This window comes from Apteryx rowi, unplaced genomic scaffold (genome assembly GCF_003343035.1).
Source record: "Apteryx rowi isolate R43461 unplaced genomic scaffold, aptRow1 scaffold_12, whole genome shotgun sequence".
Classification (NCBI taxonomy): Eukaryota; Metazoa; Chordata; class Aves; order Apterygiformes; family Apterygidae; genus Apteryx; species Apteryx rowi.
In genome coordinates, this window is record NW_020447419.1 from 945999 (window position 1) to 966726 (window position 20728).

At 46.8% G+C, this 20728-nt stretch overlaps 1 protein-coding gene across 1 annotated transcript in view; it reads right to left on the reverse strand.

Annotated features, from left to right (window-relative positions):
* Nucleotides 1–20728, reverse strand: part of COL6A3 (collagen type VI alpha 3 chain) — a 57302-nt gene that overhangs the window by 10322 nt on the left and 26252 nt on the right. The window contains exons 11-38 of the mRNA XM_026087738.1: nucleotides 19062–19408; nucleotides 18363–18441; nucleotides 17590–17735; nucleotides 16066–16158; nucleotides 15624–15677; nucleotides 14451–14522; nucleotides 13524–13550; nucleotides 13352–13396; nucleotides 13212–13265; nucleotides 12931–12993; nucleotides 12464–12529; nucleotides 11748–11801; nucleotides 10975–11010; nucleotides 10248–10310; nucleotides 9844–9906; nucleotides 9034–9096; nucleotides 8283–8345; nucleotides 7402–7452; nucleotides 6823–6858; nucleotides 6653–6715; nucleotides 6249–6311; nucleotides 4385–4417; nucleotides 4246–4282; nucleotides 4127–4138; nucleotides 3455–3948; nucleotides 2850–2949; nucleotides 1635–2333; nucleotides 257–359 (exon numbers count right to left, since the gene is read on the reverse strand). Of these exons, the coding sequence (XP_025943523.1) occupies nucleotides 257–359; nucleotides 1635–2333; nucleotides 2850–2949; nucleotides 3455–3948; nucleotides 4127–4138; nucleotides 4246–4282; nucleotides 4385–4417; nucleotides 6249–6311; nucleotides 6653–6715; nucleotides 6823–6858; nucleotides 7402–7452; nucleotides 8283–8345; nucleotides 9034–9096; nucleotides 9844–9906; nucleotides 10248–10310; nucleotides 10975–11010; nucleotides 11748–11801; nucleotides 12464–12529; nucleotides 12931–12993; nucleotides 13212–13265; nucleotides 13352–13396; nucleotides 13524–13550; nucleotides 14451–14522; nucleotides 15624–15677; nucleotides 16066–16158; nucleotides 17590–17735; nucleotides 18363–18441; nucleotides 19062–19408 (3079 nt within the window). The remainder of the gene's footprint in view (nucleotides 1–256; nucleotides 360–1634; nucleotides 2334–2849; nucleotides 2950–3454; nucleotides 3949–4126; nucleotides 4139–4245; nucleotides 4283–4384; nucleotides 4418–6248; nucleotides 6312–6652; nucleotides 6716–6822; nucleotides 6859–7401; nucleotides 7453–8282; nucleotides 8346–9033; nucleotides 9097–9843; nucleotides 9907–10247; nucleotides 10311–10974; nucleotides 11011–11747; nucleotides 11802–12463; nucleotides 12530–12930; nucleotides 12994–13211; nucleotides 13266–13351; nucleotides 13397–13523; nucleotides 13551–14450; nucleotides 14523–15623; nucleotides 15678–16065; nucleotides 16159–17589; nucleotides 17736–18362; nucleotides 18442–19061; nucleotides 19409–20728) is intronic.

The window sequence follows — 20728 nt, forward strand, 5'->3', positions numbered from 1 at the left end:
CCTTCATATCCTTAATACATATTTAAATATGAAATTAAACACTTAAAATTATATGTGTGCTTCTCTATCTTTCTCTAGTAGAGAGATTTGTTGCTCCTTTAATACAACACTAAAGAAATTGGTAACAGGCTGATAATCCTTATTACCACTGAAGCTGCTTTTTCCTTTTTTCCAAGCAGAAACTGAGAAATGAGTGCTTCTGCCCCAGGTAGACTGTCAGCAAAGCTCCTTCTCCTGCAGACAAACGGGTACTTACACTGCTCTGTGCCCAGTGTGACTGAGGTTCTTGGCTTGCTGGTCACCCTGGAACCACTCACACTGTTTCCTTACCTCTGGAGACAGGTAGAAAGCAGAATCGCCTAGAGACAAAGAGAGCCTGGCATTAAACACTGCCTTTGAGGATGGCGGTTACCTATCAACGCTGCATTACATATATTCCTTCTTAATTCAAAACATYCTTCTCTCTTTGCTTGTTCTGTTAAAGGCTGTGTAATATCTCTTGAAATTTGATGTGGTTACTGCAGCATCCAAGGCTGGTAGATTTGTTATCCCAACATATAAACACGAGAGCAGTAACTACCGTGAGGGATATACGGTCTTAGTCTGTCACATGTAAACAGCATCCTTATAACAAAGCACTTGTAACCGCACAGTTAATATTTTTTTCCGACAGTTAGAAGTTTCCAGGACTCCTGTAAGCAGTAAATGGAAAAAAACTAACTGAGGAAACCTAAACATTTATTTGCAGGGAAAGATGTGCAGATGTTTGCTTCCTACTCTACTGGAAGACATTCCCGAACCAGTGCTTTGTTAGACCAGTRGACTGATTGTCAGGACTTTTTTGATAAAACTACTTTTCCTAGTAAGGGCCTGTTTCTTGTCCCTGCTGGCCAGATCTGTTTAGGATATCTGCTAACTGGCTTTAGCTGGAGATCTGGCTTGGGATCTCTAGCTAAGCTGAGGTACGGATTTTCAAGGTACGGTCTGCGCATCCCAAACATAGCAACRTTATTTATCTCTGAACAAAGACTCCTGTTCATCTGGTTCATAGATCTGAATGCAGCAACTCCAGATCTCTGTCTGAGCAGGGCAAATGTCTGCTAGACAAGATGTTTATGTCGAAGTTAGGAAGAAAGATTTACTGGGTATTCAGGGGGCTCTGGGTCAGCGCTAGCCTGGTATTTGTGCTGCAGAGGGCCAAGTGACCCGGCAAAAGCAGACCCAATGGGACACAATCTCTTGGCACGTAGCAGAACTGCCAGCCAGCCACACACTGGATCGCGTCAGGCCACACCAGTGGGACCGCAGAGACCGAGTCAAACTGGATAGATGTGCAGAATCTGCTTGATGGACCAACAGACTAAAAGGCTAGCACAGGACAGGTCAGGGAGACCAAAGAAACAGACAGATTCAACTAGACAGACATATGAGAAGTAACAAAACGTACCAAATGGTACAGATCTTATAAAAAGAAACTGGACAAAAGGATCACTTCAGTGGGACCTACTGGCCAAAAGAGGTGATCAGGCCAGAGCCCACCCAGCAAACAGGTAGACCAAACCTGGCAGATTAACCGTACTGATGTCATATGTTGCCCCTTTCATAGTGCTTTGGCTGAGGGATGTTATACTTACTTCTGATAAAAGATGGGAGCAGTCTCCCAAAGCGTAGTAAGGGCTCCTCGTGAAGCTCTCCTGGCTTATCAACCAACTTGAAGAACACATCGTTGGGCTCACTAGCTAGGCTGTAGATATTCTTGACATTCACCTTCCTGCCAATGCCCAAGACAACGAAGAAATATCCTTTGCATTTGGCATCGATAACAACCCTTTGCAGGTACTCAAGTTCCTGTTTTTTCACTTTTCCAGTGATCATCAGAACTATGACTTTTAGATCCCGAGGGTTTGGTGCAGTTTCAAAAATATGAGCCATTGTGTGTTCAATTGCACTTCCCATAGCCCTTGTGCCATAGAGCTGGGTCATTTGGTTCTGTAGGTAGTTAATAATCTTCTCTTTGGATCCATAATCAGTTAGTGAAAACTCCGTTTTTACCGGTGAGAAGCTTGAGTTGGTTTCATGTTCATAAGGAGCTTGCTGGAGAACTGCAACTCTTGCATGGTGTTGAGATACTTTTGGGTCAGAGCTGATTTCCAGGTTACTTACGAGGTGGGAAATGTATTTCTTCATCTCACTGAACTGCAGAGGGGTGGTGGACTCGGAGCTATCCATGATGAAGGCTATGTCAGTGTCCACGTCTGTTGGGGCTGCCCTTCTGTCTCTGAATACAGGTCTCTGACTACCAAAGCCACAGACAGGGTCAGGGTCACACACATCTAGGGAAGAAATACAGAAGGTTTCATTTGGATGAACTGAAGATGATCRGTCCCTTGTCCCTGTTAAAATCCCTTGTGCCATATGAAATACTACCAAGCCATGGACATTTACCCATCCGTTAGTTGACACAAAAGTCATTTCATCCCAAAGCACATTTAGTTATGCATTTAGTGTTTTTCACGCGCTCCTTTGTCCAAAGAGATCTCTGAAGCTCTCTGTCATAAATGGCAGAAGGCCATATTTTAGAATGCTTAGCCATTGGCGTTTGGGCTGTCAAAATGGGAACAGGCCAAAAAAGGAGCTTCTCTTTATAAAAAGTGGAGAACGCCCATGTTAAGCAGTGAGCCTCATTCACAATGCCAATGTTTTCTGCTCAACCTAAGAGTATGAATGCCTTGTCTTCAGCAGCAAAAGGGCTGAATCCCAACTGGGCTTCCCTTCTGCATTGCTAACAACCGACTGCTGCGCAACCAGTAGGATTTGGCACAGGCTACAGGGGAAACTGTGTGCTTTACCCAGACAAATGTGACAAGTCAGGAGTCTCCTGATAGTTTCGTTCAGCTGACTGCCGCTGGTTGGAAGAACGATTGCATGTCCAACTGCTGTGTTGTTGATCTGGGTTAGATGCAAACAAACAAAAAAAAAAGGCATTAGTAATTGCGTCTTCTACTATTTTCAGCTCCAAGTAGGGGAGAGCAGTTTTGTGGTTAACTCTAAGAGATTTTCTTCCCAGCACCCTGTTCTCCCTCTGCCAAAGAAGCTACAGTACTTCTACCTTCCCACCCGTTGCCTTTCTGTCTCAGTCATATCTTTCTCACTATGAGGACTGTCTTTTCTTCTGTTTCATCCAGCACCTGGCACACTGCAGCCATGGTCCAGGATACAAATGACTCATCATAGCATCATTAGTAGTGTTTTGCAGCATCCCACACTGCATTGTGGGATTCTCTCCTAATAGACAAGTTGGATAAGTTTGCCCTGAAATACTTTCTTAGTGTTAAGTGCTTGAAGGGCTTGATCCAGTGCCTATAAAAGCCAACAAAAGTATGCCATTAATCTCCCTGTCGAGCTGGACTGAGGTCAAAAATAAAAAAGGAGAGTAAGAGTGAATGATACCGACCTCCAGAGCTCTGATGAGAGCCTGGTCCTGTCTGCTGGTGAGGAACACGGGCATGACCCCAGCATCGTAGAGTTTCAGCACYGCCTCGTTGAGCTGCGGGGAGGCTCTCGTGTCCCCGTTGCTGAAAAAGACAGCCACCTTCCTCATAAGGAACCCGCTTCGGGCACGCTTGAAGGTATTCCTGGCCACGAAGGACATGGCAGTCTCCAGGCTGCGTGGCTTTGTGGTCAGGGTCGCTTGGAAGTTTTGGATCTGCTGGAGGAGGCTCGATTTCTTCCTGGCATCAGCAAAGCGGATCTCGGTGGTGACCTCGTTGTTGTAGGTGACCAGTGCCACCCGGGCACCCCGGGGACAGTTGCTCTCAGCGATGGTCAAGTTGTTAACGACTCTGAGCACAGTTTGCTTCATCCTGTTGATAACTTCCCTCCCGACACCTGAGGAGGTGTCGATAGCAAATGCCAGCTCAGTTGGGAAGACAGGGCACTCCTTGGGACCTGCCAGAAATGTGTGTCAGGAACAGTTAGTGCCAGATATTTTTATTAGGGTGCAAGGACCAGATCTTCAGCTGGTATAAATCATTCATGCTGCCATGAGCTGATTTACTGACTCAGTGAGCATCTGGCCCCCAAAGACATAGTTATAATGGGATTTAAAGGACTGAAGGTGACTTACCATAGCAGCAAGCTGTGGAAAAGATGGGAGAAAAAAGCAGTTTAGTCAATGCGGTTCATATAACATGATTAACAGACAAGGTGAGCAACAGGGAATTAGCAAAGCACTGATGTACTCACGGCATTTGTCTTTGATGTTCCGGACAAGCGCACATTGCTTTAAAAAAGAAAAAAAAGAGAGAAAAAAGGAAAAAGATACATGACATGCTAAACAGAAGAGTATTTCAAAACAGCAAGGGAGAAAGGATGCCACACTTACATCTCTGGAGTCTCCTCTGTCACCTTTAAGTCCCTGTTTGAAAAATAAAATGAAGTTGATTGAGTGCAATGTGTCTTTTAAGGGTGTCCCATGAGGCCGTTTGGAATTGCTGTTTAACCATGGATCATGCACAAGTAAAGGGGAAACCTGGCTTTTTTTCAGCTTTGTTTCCAGCAACAGGTAAGAACCATTTTCTTCTTTCCTCATTGACCTTGCTACATGACAAGTCAAGCCAGACCCTCAGTGCTACAACTGTTTTTCTCCCCGCATGGGCCGTGGGGTGAGATTCATTCCCAGGTGGAGGGTCAGCACYTTGTAAATGCCATAATTACCTGGGGGATTTCACACCCACTTTATGATGGCTGTGGGCACAGGGACACTTTTGGGATGTTAAGCACAGGCCCAGATAAGGGTTGCAGATTGGGTGAGACAGTAGAAGTTTTCTCCCTGCCCCTCCATCCTTCCAGCTTTGTGGAAGGTGACACACAATCTCCAAGGGGAGCAATATCTTTGCACCATGTCACCTACAACTGGGAGAAATCCTGACTGTATTTCAAGMATCAGCAAGGCCCAGCCGGTCAGCTGGAGAAGTGTGTACTCTGCTGAACAAAACCTATTGTTTCCTGGCTTTATTTCTTCCTCTGAGCAGGGCAGGGGTGGGAAGTTCCCGGGAGTGTAGGAGACACTTGGTGCTTTCCTCCTGCTTGCCCATTTTGCAGCCTTGCCCCAAGCCATCTTGTCCCCCTCTGGCTCTATTCTTGCTTTACGTGGGCACCCAGTGGCTGTTCCCAGAGGAAAGGGACCAAATAAAACCCCAGAGTGGGTCAGAGGAATGATGCATGCGCTTTCAGGCCTGCTGAAGGGAGCTTGAGAAGCACCAGCATTTTGAGCAGATTAGTGATTTCCAATTGTTTAAAAAAAAAAAAAAAAAACAACTAGCCACACAATCTCCATCTCTTGCCAGGGGCCCTGCAGCTATGGACTTGGCAGCATCTCCTAAGTTGCTCTGTGTGGGAGATGTCTCTACGTCCTCGTGATGCCGCAGGGTGGGATTTAGCTGTTGTGGTTGGCAGGTTTCCACGGGACCAAATGCTGCAAAGGAAATGTCCCATGTGGGACAAGCATAGGGAAAAAGGCAGATCCGACAGACTCCTCAGCCCTGAGTGCTCTCACTGCTGTCAGCCCTGCTTTTGGATGGGTGAGGACTCCTGAGTGGCCCAGGCCAAGAAGGCACAACTCCTCCCCTCCTGCTCCCACTTACAGAGGGGCAAAAAGCCCATTTGATGACTGTCCTGATAACACAACACCTTCTGCAGTGGGATGATGTGGAGGAAACCGAACAGAGGCCAAAGCCAAAGGGGAAGCACCATTTATGGTGCTCTAGTTTAAGTTTCTGTGTAAAGCAAACCAAATAATGTTGGCCTTTCCATGTTGCTCTGTGCTAGGGAAACAGTCAGATTTGATCATGGACAAGGTATTTCTTGAGTGCGGACATAAATGATAAAGAACTGAGAACTTCCTAGAAGATGCTTTTAAGTGGCGTGTGACCACTGGGAAATCCTAGTGCCTGAGAAATGCCTGTCTCCTGACTTTTTCCTTCTGCTGTGCATTGCAGTTTGAGCACTGGTGAATATTTTTTGGCAATATCAGCTAAAGAGGAATTTAGAGAGATGCATCCAAGACAAGTGAAGAGGAATTTACCCAACTTCAAGATGGCAGGAGAGGGAAGCGGGAGATATTTTTCAATCTCTGGTACTCTTAGACAACCCCACATTTCTCAGAAAGGGCAATCAGGAGGTTTTCTGGGGCAGGAACAGCGGGGAAGACAGAGGCGCGATCAGCCATTCATGCAATGAACACTTACAGATGGTCCAGGATATCCAACCTCTCCTTTCTGACCGGGTGTCCCAGGATCTCCTGCATTTCCCTAGAAAGAGAGTGGGAAAGTCCTCTGATTCACTGTCTAGATGACTGAGCAACCCAGAAGCAGAGGTCAGGGAGGAAGGAAAGTCTGACGGGCAGTGAGCTTCCTCAGAGGGCAGCACGGCAAAGCACGTTTCTAAAGCAGGGTCAGCAGGGCCCTTCACAGTGGCTTACATTTTTGTTCAGTAGAAATGCCTCCTTTCTCTAGGAGGCCTCTATCCATGAATGTCTGTAGGAGGGCTCCTGGGAGCATGGGTCAACAGATGGGGGAAAAGATGTGCCCATCTTTCTATCCATTCATGCACAAGGGCCTACTGGGCAAAATTGTGTCGTGGTCAGACTTACTCTGCGGCCTCTGTTTCCTTTAGGGCCAGGGCCTCCAACACCACCGCGGTCACCAGGTGAACCCTGAGGTTAGGAAAAAACACAAACAGTAACTCTAGATGTGCACAGGACACCAGGGGACTGCTACATTGCTTGGAAAAGGAATGCATAGTACATCAGCTGCACCGTACCTTGGGTCCTGGGTAGCCTATGAAGCCTCGTTCTCCCTGAAACAACATAAGAGTTTATTTGAATCAAGAGTTTTAGAAAATAATCCTGGTTCTGCACCAGATCTGCAACAATTTAAGGTGTTAAATGATGGAGGGAAAAGTGAGAGAGACTGCAAGTTCCATTTACAGTGTTGTTCCACATATGATTAACGAAAAGAAAGCGGCTACTGTTTTTCAGGTCTCTAAGGCTAATATCAACGGTAAATGAGCTGTCAGAGATGCTGGATTATTATTTTTAAAGCTCCACAGATACTCATGGGGCTTTCTGGCTAAAAGTTACTGAAAGGTCATGCTTCCTGCTTGAAGCTAATATATGGTGGCAAAACCAAGACAAAAGCAGAGGGGAAGGGTTTGAAAGAGTCTTGCCTGATTTTTCCACCAGGTTATACTTAGCACTGATTTCTGTGGCTGTATGGAGTCTCTCTGACTTTACCTAGGCTCTGTGCCCCTCTGCGTGGCGACCTTTGTTAGTTCCTTGCCCTTGGTTTGTGAAGCCCGATAAGGGATGTTGTTAGAAGGACGTGCTGAGGTTAYGCATACCTTTCTGCCTTTAGGACCTGGCCCACCAATTCCGTCTCGTCCATCATCACCCTAAAATCAGAAAGCCAAGGGAATTAATGTACTGTCCTACATGAATAGCTTTAGCATCGCAGATCCAGTGCTCAGTGACATCAGTAGGGAGAACCCATTGACACCCTTGAGAGGTCCTTTTTTAGATGAAACTTTTGTTAGAAAGAAGCAGAAAAAAGCAGTGCTAAAACTACAGATCAAACTAAAGCCTGCTTAGCATGTACTCACAATGTGTAAAGTCCAGGTGAAAGTCAGCAGTGGGGAGCAGGCTAGGACATGACTCCCCAGTTCAGCCAATGCTGGGGGTGTACTTAATAGATGTGTCTGACCCACGCTTGTCCTTCCTTATTTGTACCAACCATTTTTTCACACATGGCCCCTCATCAAGTGAAGCAAGGAGAATGAGGCCCCATGAAATGGCTCAGATAATCCCTGAATCCCCTTTATAGGATAATTTGGACTAGTATACACAGTTAATTCAGGGTGTCTATTTATGCCTCATGCAATGAGCCAGGACAAGGCCAAGCACCTCCATATGAGATGCTTATGCCCCATGCTGTACCGTGCTAATAATCCTCCCTGTGTTGTTCTAGACAGCTGCTGCCCTGCAGGCAGATCTGAGCTATTAAAGGTCAGTTTTAAAGTGAATGTATTTCACCTCCTAAGAGTGACTACCATTACAAACGATGCTCGGGCCAGAGGAGGACAAACGAGGCCTATTTCCCTCTCTCATGTGAGATACAAAGTCCATAGGGGAGCTAAACTCTCTGCTGTGGAGGCCTGTGGCCCATTGCCCCAGGAGAGGGCTTAGTCCGGCATCCCTAAAGGTTGGAGTGCATGGCCATACTTACCATCTCTCCTCGTGGTCCCTGCTGCCCATTTTGCCCTTTGGGTCCAGGGTTTCCAGGCTCACCCTGAAGAAAACATCCATTAAAGCATATGGTGAAACTCCAGGGAAGTCCAAGCCTTTCCCACCCCATAAGCACTGGTTTCTTTAAATAAAAGCAGTCTGCAGTGGTCCTTGCAAGCAGAAAGACATGACTAGGCCTATACAGCTGTAAAAGTGCTTGCTCTTTAGCCAGACACAGTGATTTCAAGAAACCTGAACAATGTAGCATAGGACGCCAGGAAATCCTACCCAAGTGATGGTACTTTTAATAGTTGTCTTTTATAAGCATTTCAAAGATAAAAGCTCCCAAGCCCTGGGGGTTTTGCCTATGCAAATCAGCAGTGGAGTAGCCATGGAAATGACCCAGGGAGTGTGTGCATATCTGCAGAGAGAAAACCATATGGATGGTCTTGAGAGGTCCAGCCTGACCACCTTCCCGTATGGACACTGGCTGAGAATATGCCATGGAAAATTACTTAGGGATCTCACAGCCACTGTCACTCAACTACTTTTCCTGTCTGTTCAATGAAATAGGACCTTAATGAAACAGCCTTGCTGTTTAGCCTTGCTTTAGGCCACACTACACAAGCCAGTGAAGATGAGCTGATTTTGCTCCAAAATGCTCATTTCTGTTATTTTTTTAAGCTCACTCCTATCCACCAGCTTTTCATTGCTGTTTTAGCCGGTGATGCCCTGTGGTCTTCAAGACGTACCTTTCGCCCCAGGGGACCAATCCTGCCCCGCTCTCCTGGTGTTCCTGGTGTTCCTCCACCACCCTGAACAGAAACAGAGGGAAACACATTTGCAACGTGTCAATAAAACTGGCTGCCTGGGAACTAGAGGACTTGGGAGATGGCAATCCTTTTTTAACAGCTATGGCTGGTGCCTCTCAAAGCACCTTAGGAAATTCAGAAGTTTAATTCCCAGTTAGGAAGAACTGAAGGACCAGGTCAGTTCAATGTGAATGTTAGTAGCAACCTACACTGTTCCTAGAGAAACCCCCACCCCCAGGAAAGGTGTAAGCAGGAGAGGCAAAGTCCTGCTCAGGAGATGGGCAGGAGGGGGAAATGCAAGATAAGTCTGGCCTTACGGCCACGAGTCTTGCTGGAATAAATGGCAGGAGGGAAAAATAACTGCAGGGAGGGCCTCCAGCAAGCATGTGAGATGGTCGTGCTGTGGCCTGAAAGGGTGAAAATGTCACCGAAAATGCCCTGCCGGCCACTCAGTGATGTTAATTCATTTTGAAACATCACAAACCATACTGGGCCAAACCCTCAAGTCCTGACCCCTTTGTGGCTGCTTTCAATTCCCTCTTTTCTGTCACTCTTGGTCAAGAAATCTTTAGCATAAGTTGAGAGGAGAATCATACTGAAAGAGTGTGTTATTAAGGGAGAGCGAAACAAGTGTTGGAGACCTAGATGGGGAAATGGGAAGACACTTTGACTGTGTCTTAATTAGGCTCAGCAAGATTTTCTTGCTGAGTAGCTTTTGGTTGCTGACTGAGAACAAGCAGAAGGATTTACCCTTGGCCCAGGAACTCCCTGCTCTCCTCTCAGACCTGGCGTGCCGAGCTGACCAGGAGGACCCTGTAMGGGGAGAAAAGAGAGATTGCGTCAAGTCTGAACGAACACGGGCAGAGCTGCATATTCTAAGAGATGTCACAGGGGAAAGCGAAAGCTACCGCACTCAAGAGATGATTTTTTGAACTTGTCACACCTTGCATGGTGCGAATGCAACGGCAGGTTCATATCCGGGGGCAGCACAGCCAGGCTGCAGTGCACCCCAGAGCAACCAGGGCACGGCAGCACTTGCTGCTGGACCTCCTGGAGGACCACTGCCTATGATTCAGTACACAGCTCTGACATAGGCATAACCTAACAGCATCACAAAGTACATTTTGCCTTCTCCAGCCTGCAGATTCACTGACCTGTGGCCCTCTCATGCCTTGTTCTCCAGCTGGCCCTGCTTGACCGAGTTGGCCTTTGGTACCCTGGAAGTGCAAAACAGTACACAAGGCAAATTAGCTTGGGGTGACATGGTCCAGACCATGGGAGCAGTAAGGAGACTTCAGGGCATGGGAAATTGCTTAATAGTTATATGGGAGAGCAGAACAATTTTATTTTTTTGTAGAAGGGGGTTACAGCAGAGAACGAGTACAGAACTGGTGGGTTAATTTGCCTCCTGCAAACAATGGAYGTAAATCTCCTTTATGTTTTGGTCSCTTTATGCAATTCTAGCAGCACACAGAGAAGAATCTGACCCAGGGAACACTACTGACGACAGACAATCCCATGTACAGGGGWTGTCTATTTTTGCACTGAGCATTGAGTCCTGGTAGCATATGGAGGACTGATCTAGAGGTCCTCTCAACCAGGACATGGAAGGGGCCTGATAATATTGCCCSTGTGGTTGAGAAACCTTGATCCAGCTCTGTCAGGGGAGGCTGCTGCCAGCCCAATTTCACAACAGCGGGAGGGAGATGAGCTTGCAGAGGAGGAGGGAAGTTTGGAGGAGAGACAAGGCAGAAAGGAAGAAGCAAAACCCACRTCTTCCCTCTTGGCGCATCCCTCTGAGCTCTCCGGCCTACGGCACCGCAGGAGCTCGGGATGCATTGCTAGGGACTGCAGTTACAGTGCTGGGCACCAAACACTTACTTTAATTCCTATTGGTCCCCTTCGTCCTGCCATACCCTGTGAACGAAGAAATGACGAGACTTGTTAGGCAAGGCACATACAAGTAAGCACATGCATTTCTCTGTTGCCCTTAGATCAGCATATCTCTTTTTCTTTTCATCCAAAAGTTAAAATTTAAATAGTTTAAACTACTGAAGGTGGAATAGGGAGAGAGAAACCCACACCCYGCCTTGTGCAGAATAGCTTTCACGAGTAAACAAACTTTAGCAYGTTTACTGCTTCCTTGCATCCCCCCCAGCTCTCCTGAAAGACGAGTTGCTCACTCACACGGGTGGGAGCATGTGTTTTGCCACTGTTTTATGCACCGTCTCTGCAAATGCCTTTGCCACGTACTCCTGGGAGACAGGCGGAAGCAGAGCAGCAGGGATCGCATCCCCAGGGATTCAAATGTCCCGGCTATGCCAGCTCCAGTTTCTTTTCTGACATATTACCAGACAATTACAGCTGTCTTATATGCCAGAGTAAATGAGGTGTAGCTTCACTGATATCAGTAGAGTCACTCTGGTGTGAATAAAATCAGGATTAGACCTTAAAAGTATGAAAATCATAGAAAACCACCAGGCCTTTTCATTTTAAGTGGGGTTTTTTTGTTTTGTTTTTTTTATCACTTGTGGAAAGGCAAAAGGGAAGGTGCTACTGTTTAGGAACGAGATTTTTTGCAAAGGTAAGGAACAGATCCTTGGGGTGGTGTAAACTAAACTCGGCCCCTTCCGACTGCAGGCCTGGAAACTCACCTTCCTCCCGATTCCACCGTTTTGCCCGTTTGCCCCAGCGCCTCCAGGTTCTCCCTAAGGGAAATGCAACAAYTCAGGTGAGAGCCCTGCAATAAGCAGGCACTGGGAAACCAGGTTCAGTTCTGAAAAAATGGATCCTTTCACGCTTTCACACAAACTATTCAGTATTCTAGTATTGATGGAAATCGTTCTAACACCTGACAGAGACTTTGCATCAAGTGTTTGGGCTAGTTCAAGCTGACATTTCCATTCCTTGGGAAATGCCTTCTGACATTTTAAGACRCATTTTTATTCTGAAATGAAATGAAAACGAGTTCTGAAATTTTCCAAGGGGTGTGTGGTTTTTTAAAAGGTTTCAGGTCAATCAGGGCATTCGGATTTGACAGTATAAACAGTTCTCAACTTTTCARTCCTGATTTGTAATAGCACGTGAAGTTCATTTCCAAGCACAAAGTCATTTTCAAAGACAATCTGCAAAAAGGTTTTGTAAATAAAAAATAGGCCTTTTACACAAAACATCACCCAAATTGAACTTTTCCCAGGGAAAGTTTTGATTGCAATATAACAACATTTTCCAATGGAAAACTGTTCCATCTGAAAATGCATGATGAGTTTAAGAAACRTGCACCTTTTTGGCAGCATCCTTTCTTCTTACTTGCTTTGTTCTATCTTACTGTAAAAACAAAAAACAACAAAAGACAACAAAGAAACTTTACCATTGGTCCAATTTCACCCTTTTGGCCTCTGGATCCCCGCTGAGTATTATCAGCTCCTGACTCTCCCTGAAAGCAATACAGCAATGAAAAACATSTGTGTAAGTGGGACATGAAAGTCGGACACCATAGACTATTCCATGACAGCTCAGAACTAACATTTCTTTTCTTTTTTTTTCTTTCTCTTTTTTTTACTGAATTAGATGAGACATGTAACATCGGTGTTTTAATACAGACACAGCATTTCAAATGAGAAATGTCTCATTCCACAGTGCTCTGGAGAATAACCCCTGTGCCTTATTACCCATTGCCAGCAGCGCCTGGGCTGTGGGCTACGTGGGCCATAGCTGTTGCCCTTGGTCAAGCAGCATTTAGTGCACTCAAGGAACGCAAGCTTGCCCTCTTGCAGAAGACCCCTGGGACCGGCAGGAAGCGGGTGGAAGATGAGAAGATGCCTAAACCATATTTACCGGATCTCCGCGGAGCCCACGGTCGCCTCGTTCTCCTCGGTCACCTTTAACTCCCTTATCACCCTATGGCAAAAGAGAGAGGGTTAGCGAGAGGAACGTGCAGAGAGCCTCTCTGCTGCGACCCGTTTGGTCGAGGTCCCCGTCCCAYGGGAATGGCCCCMAGGGACGCGCTGCAACCCTACCCCAGGACTGTGCCAGGCTTTCCCCACCCTCCACTCRTTCAAACCCGCCCTTTAACCATCCRCCAGCTGCTTTGTAACAGCTAATGTGATAAAACCTACCCTCCTGCCAGAGTATCCCTTCTCTCCAGAGGAGCCTGGCAAACCTTTGTCTCCCTACAAAAGAAAAAATAYGTTAGAGGAGCTTCTGCTGCTTCGAAGCATCTCATTATAAAGAAAAAAGAGCAATTAAAATGACTGACCTCTTCTCCATCAATGCCATCCAGACCCATTTCTCCTAGTTCACCCTGCAGAAGAGAAGAAGCAAGGTGCAAATGGTGAAGTGTTCACCAAGGGAAAGGAGAACAGGGAGGAATTATGGATGCATTCACACGTTCACRCTCACGGCTGCAGCATTAGAAAATAGCTCCATACCTTCTCTCCTGGGAATCCCCGGGACCCCTAAAGAGATCAGAAAAGGAGGTTACTCTACTTTTGCCCAACTCAACCCTGCGGGAAGTGCTGGGGGAAGAGGGGCTGTGCTTGGCAGCAGACCCAGAGTCGAGACTGGACTTGTGTTTTAGCTGGCTGATCCAATAAAATAGCCTACTCCTTAGCCACAATTCTTTCTCCACAACTATTTTACTTACATTACCATTCAATTTTCTGACTCCCCGTGCCCCTTCTTAAATGAACCTAGATCCTAGGGTCAGCACAGAGACATATATTTTGTCCAAGACTGGATAGCTTTTTAAAGAGACTCAGTAGCCCAGCTACAATGAATGGGTTTGGTTTGTGTAATCCTCTGCTCCCTGCCAGTGAATCCAGGAACAGAGCAAAAGGTAGGAAAGATCACCTTAATGTCTCTGAATATTTCCCCCAGTAAGTTTCACCACTTTTTCTGGCTTGTAGCGTGACTGCTGTTCTGAGCTATTGCTCAAGGTCTCTCTTTAACATAGCAGGCCTGTTCTCACTTTTCTCCCTCCTTCTCAATAGCAGGTTTCCTCCCACACACCATCCCAGCCCTGGGCCAAGATATGCACATGCCACTTTTTGGGGTCAAGAAAATCCAGCTCTTCTCACAGCTTTCTCCTAAAGTCAGACTGCAGAACGCCGTATCAGTTTTGTCTGCAGTCTGGGTGATTGCCTAACCTCAATGGGCTGTCCTTTCGCTCTTCAGAGCAATGCTATGCTAACGCCGTGGTGTAAGCTGAAAGCATTTGTGTTTGGCCAAGCAGATACTGCTACTCGAGGAGACACTGGGGCTGTTGTGCAAGATCCTGAAGTGACAGGAATTGGCCTCCATGGATTTCCACCAGCTGGACTCTGGGTCTGCTCTCTGCAGGCTCCTTACGAACATACCTTTGTTCCTCTCTGCCCRGGACATCCCTGGAAACCCTGCGTCCCGTTGACACCCGGTGGCCCACGCTCACCCTGTCACATGGAAGGAAAAGTGCAGTAGTCAAGGTTTGCCCACTACATACATTTTTCTGGCTACCTGTATGTATTTGCAAGCTTGGGAGGTGGCTTGTTGGTGCCACACGCATGAAAGCACTGTGCAATATGATTAAATGGAGCATCAGGCTTTGTAAAGTCAAGACCTGACCATGGCTTTTGGAGTATCCCCACCATCTCTTGCCTCTGTTGTGTAGAGGCCAACTCAAAGTCTTCATCACTGAAACACTCTTGCCAAATTAGGTCTAGGTCCTCAACTATGAAACAGTGTTTAAATTTCTCCTTTAAAAAAATGACAAGCAACCCTCAGAGCTGTACACAGAGCTCTAATCCAAGTCTGACCTTAAATCCCCAGGAAAACATTGCATTGCATGTAGTATCTGACGGCAGCATTTGGCCCCTGCCTCTGATACTGTAAAAGCAAAGAACAACGCCAGCCCCGTGGCCTCCATTTCACCTTTTGGGTGTGATGCATGGGGAGTTGTTTATTCCAGAGGTGATGTGGTATTTCATGAAGTAAGACTTTGGATGAAACGGTGCTTGTAAGAAATCATGGGACTCGTGTTGTCTGCCACTGTGACTGATAGAAACACCCCTTCTTAGTCTGATCTTCGGAGTAACTCGAGTTTCCTTTCTGTTGCATTCGATACTGATACCTTTGGAGTAGGCTACTCCTTTAATGAAATCAGGGATTTTATTCTGTTTGTGTTCGTGCTCACTGTGTCCTGCTCCAAGGGGATTGGAACTAGCTGCAAACATTCCCACGTGCCTTGCAGGAACAGCATAGAATTGGGTCACCTTGAAAAATGAGAATTATTGCCCCCCACCAGGCCCTCTCCAGCTCTGAGGGAGCTCCTTACTGCCCATCTCCCCAGGAGCAGCTGGGAACTGGACCGGCAACTCAGGACATGAGGTGAGAGGGGCCAGAATAAAGTCCTGTTTGCTCTCTCATCTAATCCATCCCCATGTCCCCAGCAGAAAATATTCAGCAAAAAAGCCCCTCAATACCATAGTGATATGGTTAGGTGCCTAATTTGAGCGGTACCGTGCACTTCAAGCAGAGCAGCGGCAATCACCTACCGGTCCTCCTTCATCACCGGGATAGCCTCCGTAGCCAATATCACCTGTAGCACCCTGGAAGACAGCACAGAGGATTTTTCATTTCCTTTCATAATTCAATAATCTCTCACTCAAGTGACTTTCAAGATTTCYCTGGATTTGCCCAAAGCAGTTGCTTGGTCATCTATGTAAATAAGTTACTGAAAGAAACAGCCTCCCTTGGACCTCCCCAGATTGTTTCACAAGACCCTTAACCATCTACTTCCCACCACTCATCTCTTTCCTCTTGTTGTTGCATCTTAAATTAGATTGTAAAAACACCAGGGGAGGGTCAGTGCCTCAGTCAACTGAAATCAAACTTCTTTTTGGAAAAAAGAAGACCCGTCCATCACCACCGTGGCTGACCAGGCCTCGCGCAGGGACCCACGGTTCGGAAACAACCTCACCCAATGCAGTGACTCACCTTCGGTCCAATGGGGCCCGGCACCCCCCTGTCTCCCCGCTGCCCGGAGCATTTGCATGGGACCCCACAGCATGTCCGTTCTGCGATGTTGTCCTGCAAAGAAACACAAACGGCACRATGGGAAGGTGTTAGAAACCTGGCAGAGCCCCAGCACCATACATCCTGCTAGCCCTCAGGGTCTGTGCAAGAGCGCCTGTGCCTAAGGTAGTGTCAGTCGGGCAAACATTTTGGGGTCTCTCTCCACCTGGGAACAGCCGTGACAGCTGTCCAGAGAGATGTGTGTTGTCAGACAGATTAAGTTGCGTGGATAGGGAAAATAAATCAACATTATCTTTTGCATACAGACATCAGAGGCAAGGGTTAAAATGGGAATTGAGTATAGCAGAAGTTGGAGAAGGACCCTTCAGGAGATCAGTCCCTAAAACAGTATCTGTCACCGAAGAGAACAACTTCATCTCTGAAGAAACAAGTCTAGACYGTGGAATATGCCGAGAGAAAATCTTTGTAGTGAGTAGCTCACCAGCAACCCACAAGCTGAGAATAATTTGTGAGCACACCTCAAAAGAAAAAAAAAATTATATGGATTCAGAGAAATCACAGCTTGGTTTTGCATCATCCACTAGAAAGAAAAAAATCATTTTCTTTGCCAAGTACATTGCTGGCTGCAAACGTTTCCTGCCAGCTTTGCACATTTACATTTTGAAAGGATTTTCCTAGTCAACTGAATTGTATGGGAATGGGCCAAAGACTAGCTCTTATCCCAAAAAACAAAGTTCACTACTAAGTGACATGACTGCACTCTGATGTGCAGGAAAGTGCTCAGCAAGGTTACCATAGGACTCAGTGGTTAAGCCTAATCTTATTTAATGGATTTATTAACCTGCTGGAAAAGGAGGTGAACAATACTGGTGGCAGATGTGAAGTTGGGAGGAACTGGACATACCAGGAATAATAGTAAATTAATTCAAAGAACTCTAGAGAGACTACATAAATGGGAGGGAAGAAAATCTATGAGCTTCAGCCTGGAAGAAAGGCAAGCTCCTTCAGCCATCAAAAGTATGTCTGAAAAAAAAAGTGCTGTCTCGACGCAGGGAAAGAAACCTAGAAAGCTGTGCTTCTGCAAGAGGTTTAACAGGGGCAAGGCATGACTGCACATTAGCCACAAGCTTGCAGTAAGGTTAAAAAAACAACAGTATAAATATAGGCGGAGGACTGGCTTTTTGGCATGGCAGTTTTTGGCGCCTCCTTTCCTATCCCATTCGACCTAATCACATCACACTTAATGCACTGTAATCTCTGCTGGAGCAGGGCTTCTTCAGGGGTATTATGAGATGAGAAAGTGCCATGATTAGCTCTTAACTTTATTCGTTATGGCATCTGTAAAAGAGCTCACAGGACATAGGGACAGGAGAGGGCCAGAGCCGAGTGGGTGTAAATCAACGTCTGGTTTAGACCAGCAGAAGATCTGGCCATTGGCTTTTCTCCAGCATTACAAGGCAACGGTGCCTGTGCCAAGTTACTTACAAGTTGTTCTGCCAACTCGAAATCCAAGTCCTGTAGATTAACTCTGAGAGGCCTGTTGTAGGTGAAACCCCGTCCGAACTCTAATCGCATCACTTCTTCAAAATTTTTCGCTCTGTCCAGGCTGACAAAGACAAGAGCGTTGACACCTGAAAGGGGTGAAACAGAAGGCGCTGTGTCAGGGCAGGGTGCTGTGCCGAGCTTGCGCACCATCACACAACTCCAGGTCATCCTCTGCCTCCTTGTTTGCCAATGAAGCATGTTCAATCAAGAAGGGGCCCTGTCAGCAGTGACTGACCACTTTCTGTTGGAAACCTCATCCCTTGACAGCTTGGTTTTGACCTGACGTGTTACCTTTGGTCCTTGCTGGACCATTTCTGCAATGCCCAAGAAGGTTTTTGGACAGTCTAAAGGATAAGGCCTACGGTTTCCATCACACAGGGTTGTCTCCTAATGTCCCCTGGGAATGCTTGCCTTGGCACATGTATGTATGCAAATATTAACTGAATTGAATGAGGTGAGAGACTTGGGATCACAGCATGTCTGTCTCTGCCCATCCTTCCCTTTGCATATTACACGCATGCTTAAGTGGCAACAGGTAACTAAATGGCCAGGAAGGTGATTAAGAACAGCAAATAGATGTAGAATTCACTGCTAATTTATTGAACTCTTTATTCATTGCTGTCTAAAGGTGACTGATTCATTAGAAATGGTGGTAACATGGGCTGCATGTTAGCATGGACTGTAATCACTTGCTAGCTCAGTTAAAAATATACCTTCTCTACGCAAAGCGGCCGAAGCAGCCTCCAGCTGATCCATCGAATCATCAGCGCCATCAGTAAAGTGGATTACCACCTGAGAGAGAGAAAGAAAATTATTTAAGGCCCAGTGTGGGACAGCTTTGAAACACAGTCACTTGCAGCCTGGCTCAGCTCCCAGGACCTGGACAGAGCTGCACCAGCGAGAGACCTAGTCCTCGGGCTTTGGAGGTGGTCTTGCTGCAGCACGCTTTCTTCCAAGGGACATTTTGTCTGAGGTGAGACTAGGTTATGCTCTTCGCGCCTTTGTGAGCTATGAACTTTTGCATCTCTCTGCCAGATTTACATATGCCATATCATCTGGGTGTGTGTTTGTAAAGTGTTAACAGTTCAAATCTGGAAAGCAAACTGTGTACAGCCAAACAGGGCTCGTGGCCACTGGCTGCAGCAGTGCTCGGCAATGAAGTGCTCAGCGGTCAGGACAGCGCCTTGCTGATGTTGTGAGAGTGCAGGAAATGAGTAGGGCTTAAGTGACCGAAGGACAGGCCTTTATTTATGAATTTACCAGCACATTGTGAATTAAAATACATCATAAGGCAGCTTTCTCAGATGGTGCTGGCCCAATGGCCTTGACCTCATGCCCTGCTGGAGAAACAGGCTCAGTGTAGTGCAGTTTTCAAGGCAGGGAGAAACTCGAGGGGGTCAATGCTGACTTACCTTGGTGCTGCCAGAAGGTGCAGAGCTGAATTTATTCTGGTAGGATTTCAGCGTGTCTGCTGTGAGGAAATAGGGTCCCCGGGTGCGCATGCCTTGAAACCTCTCAAACAGTTCTGGCTGGTACTCGGAGAAGTCCAGCCCTTCGATGGGTCCCCCACGAGCCTGCGCCATGATTGCCACCCTTACGGTCGGTGCTTCGCTACCCGTACAGCTGATCTTCTGCATCTGGGTTATTCTGTTCAGCACAGACTTTACTGTGGACTCCAGCCCTCTCTGGGAATTGAATATATTTTGTCCAGCCCCAACCTCTGTGACATCGAAGCCAAGTATCACATCTAAGTCACACTCTGAAAAGCAAACACAGAAAGAGAGGAGTTGAGCAATGGAACAGTTGCTTTTTAAGTAATTGTCTTCCTAATTTTTCTGTTGGACATTAGAAGCGCTCTGGGTTGAGAACTGTCACCATTTGATACGCAAGTCAGATAGGGTCCTGGTCCTGCCTCAGGCTTCCTTTTGTCACAGTAATAACTAAGCAGTTAGCTTGGGAAAAGTTGTGCTTTTTTTTTTTTTTTTCTCCCCCCCCCCATGCAACTGTTGCTTAGCACTGGGATAAGCTGACTAAACCAAGTCCAAAAGAAGTCTGCTTTTTCGTTATGCAGCCAAGACTGCTTCTTTCTCTACACTGTGTGAGAGCCTGTCTGTAACTTTATAGTGTGCCAAAAACCTTCTGCCTGAGTTGTAAGTGACTGTCCTCCAGTCACGCAAAGGTAGAGGTAGGAGGTGAGATCCGGCTGACTGATCTCAGCTTCCCAAGAGGCGTTTTCGCCATGGCTAGGATTTACGTGGGACAACCTGGAATTAAGGCAGAAAGGGTCTGGCTATACAGGCGGTGAACTCGTTTGGTCCAAGCGCACAAGGCTGCGCCCCGCTGCAGCCTCGCGTTGTAGGAGAGGTAATGCCGAACCCAGCTTGCGCCTCCAAATGACGGTTGTCCCATGCGGCCTCCTGCGAATACTTCAGACACAGCTCCTGTCTTACGCTCGGTCCTTTCCTAAGACTAACAAAACATCAGCCTCCCCACAGGCCCTCTCTCCAGTAATAGCAGAGTATGACTCAACCGCAAAGATCAGGGCTGCTTCTGTGCAGTACCCAGACTACAAATGGATTGAAAGTGGTCCAGGACAGCCAGAGATCCTGCGTGATTTCTATCTCACAAATGTCCCAGTAACCCAGACAGGGCAGATCCAGAAGCCGTATGARGTGAAAGTGTTGTTGCCAAGACATTTCTTTGACGTTAATCATACTGAAGCTGTAGGGTGGTAGGGCTCTTCCTGGAATTAGGGAGGCATTTGCAGTTACCATCAGCAGTGGTTTCCTTTTCCCTGCGCTCAGTCTTTTTTGTCTAGTTTGGAGCTGCTGCTCAGTACAGCGTTGCTATAGCTCTTCCTCTGCTTCTCCAGAGGTACAGGAGGTGTCTCTGCTCAGAAGCCAAAGGGTACTGAGGTACTGTCAGTCGAGCAAAGCCACTTGTGTGGGGAGTAGGACTTGCCTTAGTGTAGTAAATGAAACCAGCTGAGGGGAGCAATATAAAACCAATTGCCATATTTTCCCTTTTTTGACTTCTGAAATGGCCAAAGCCACAACTCTTCTTCTAAGGCAATTTTTGC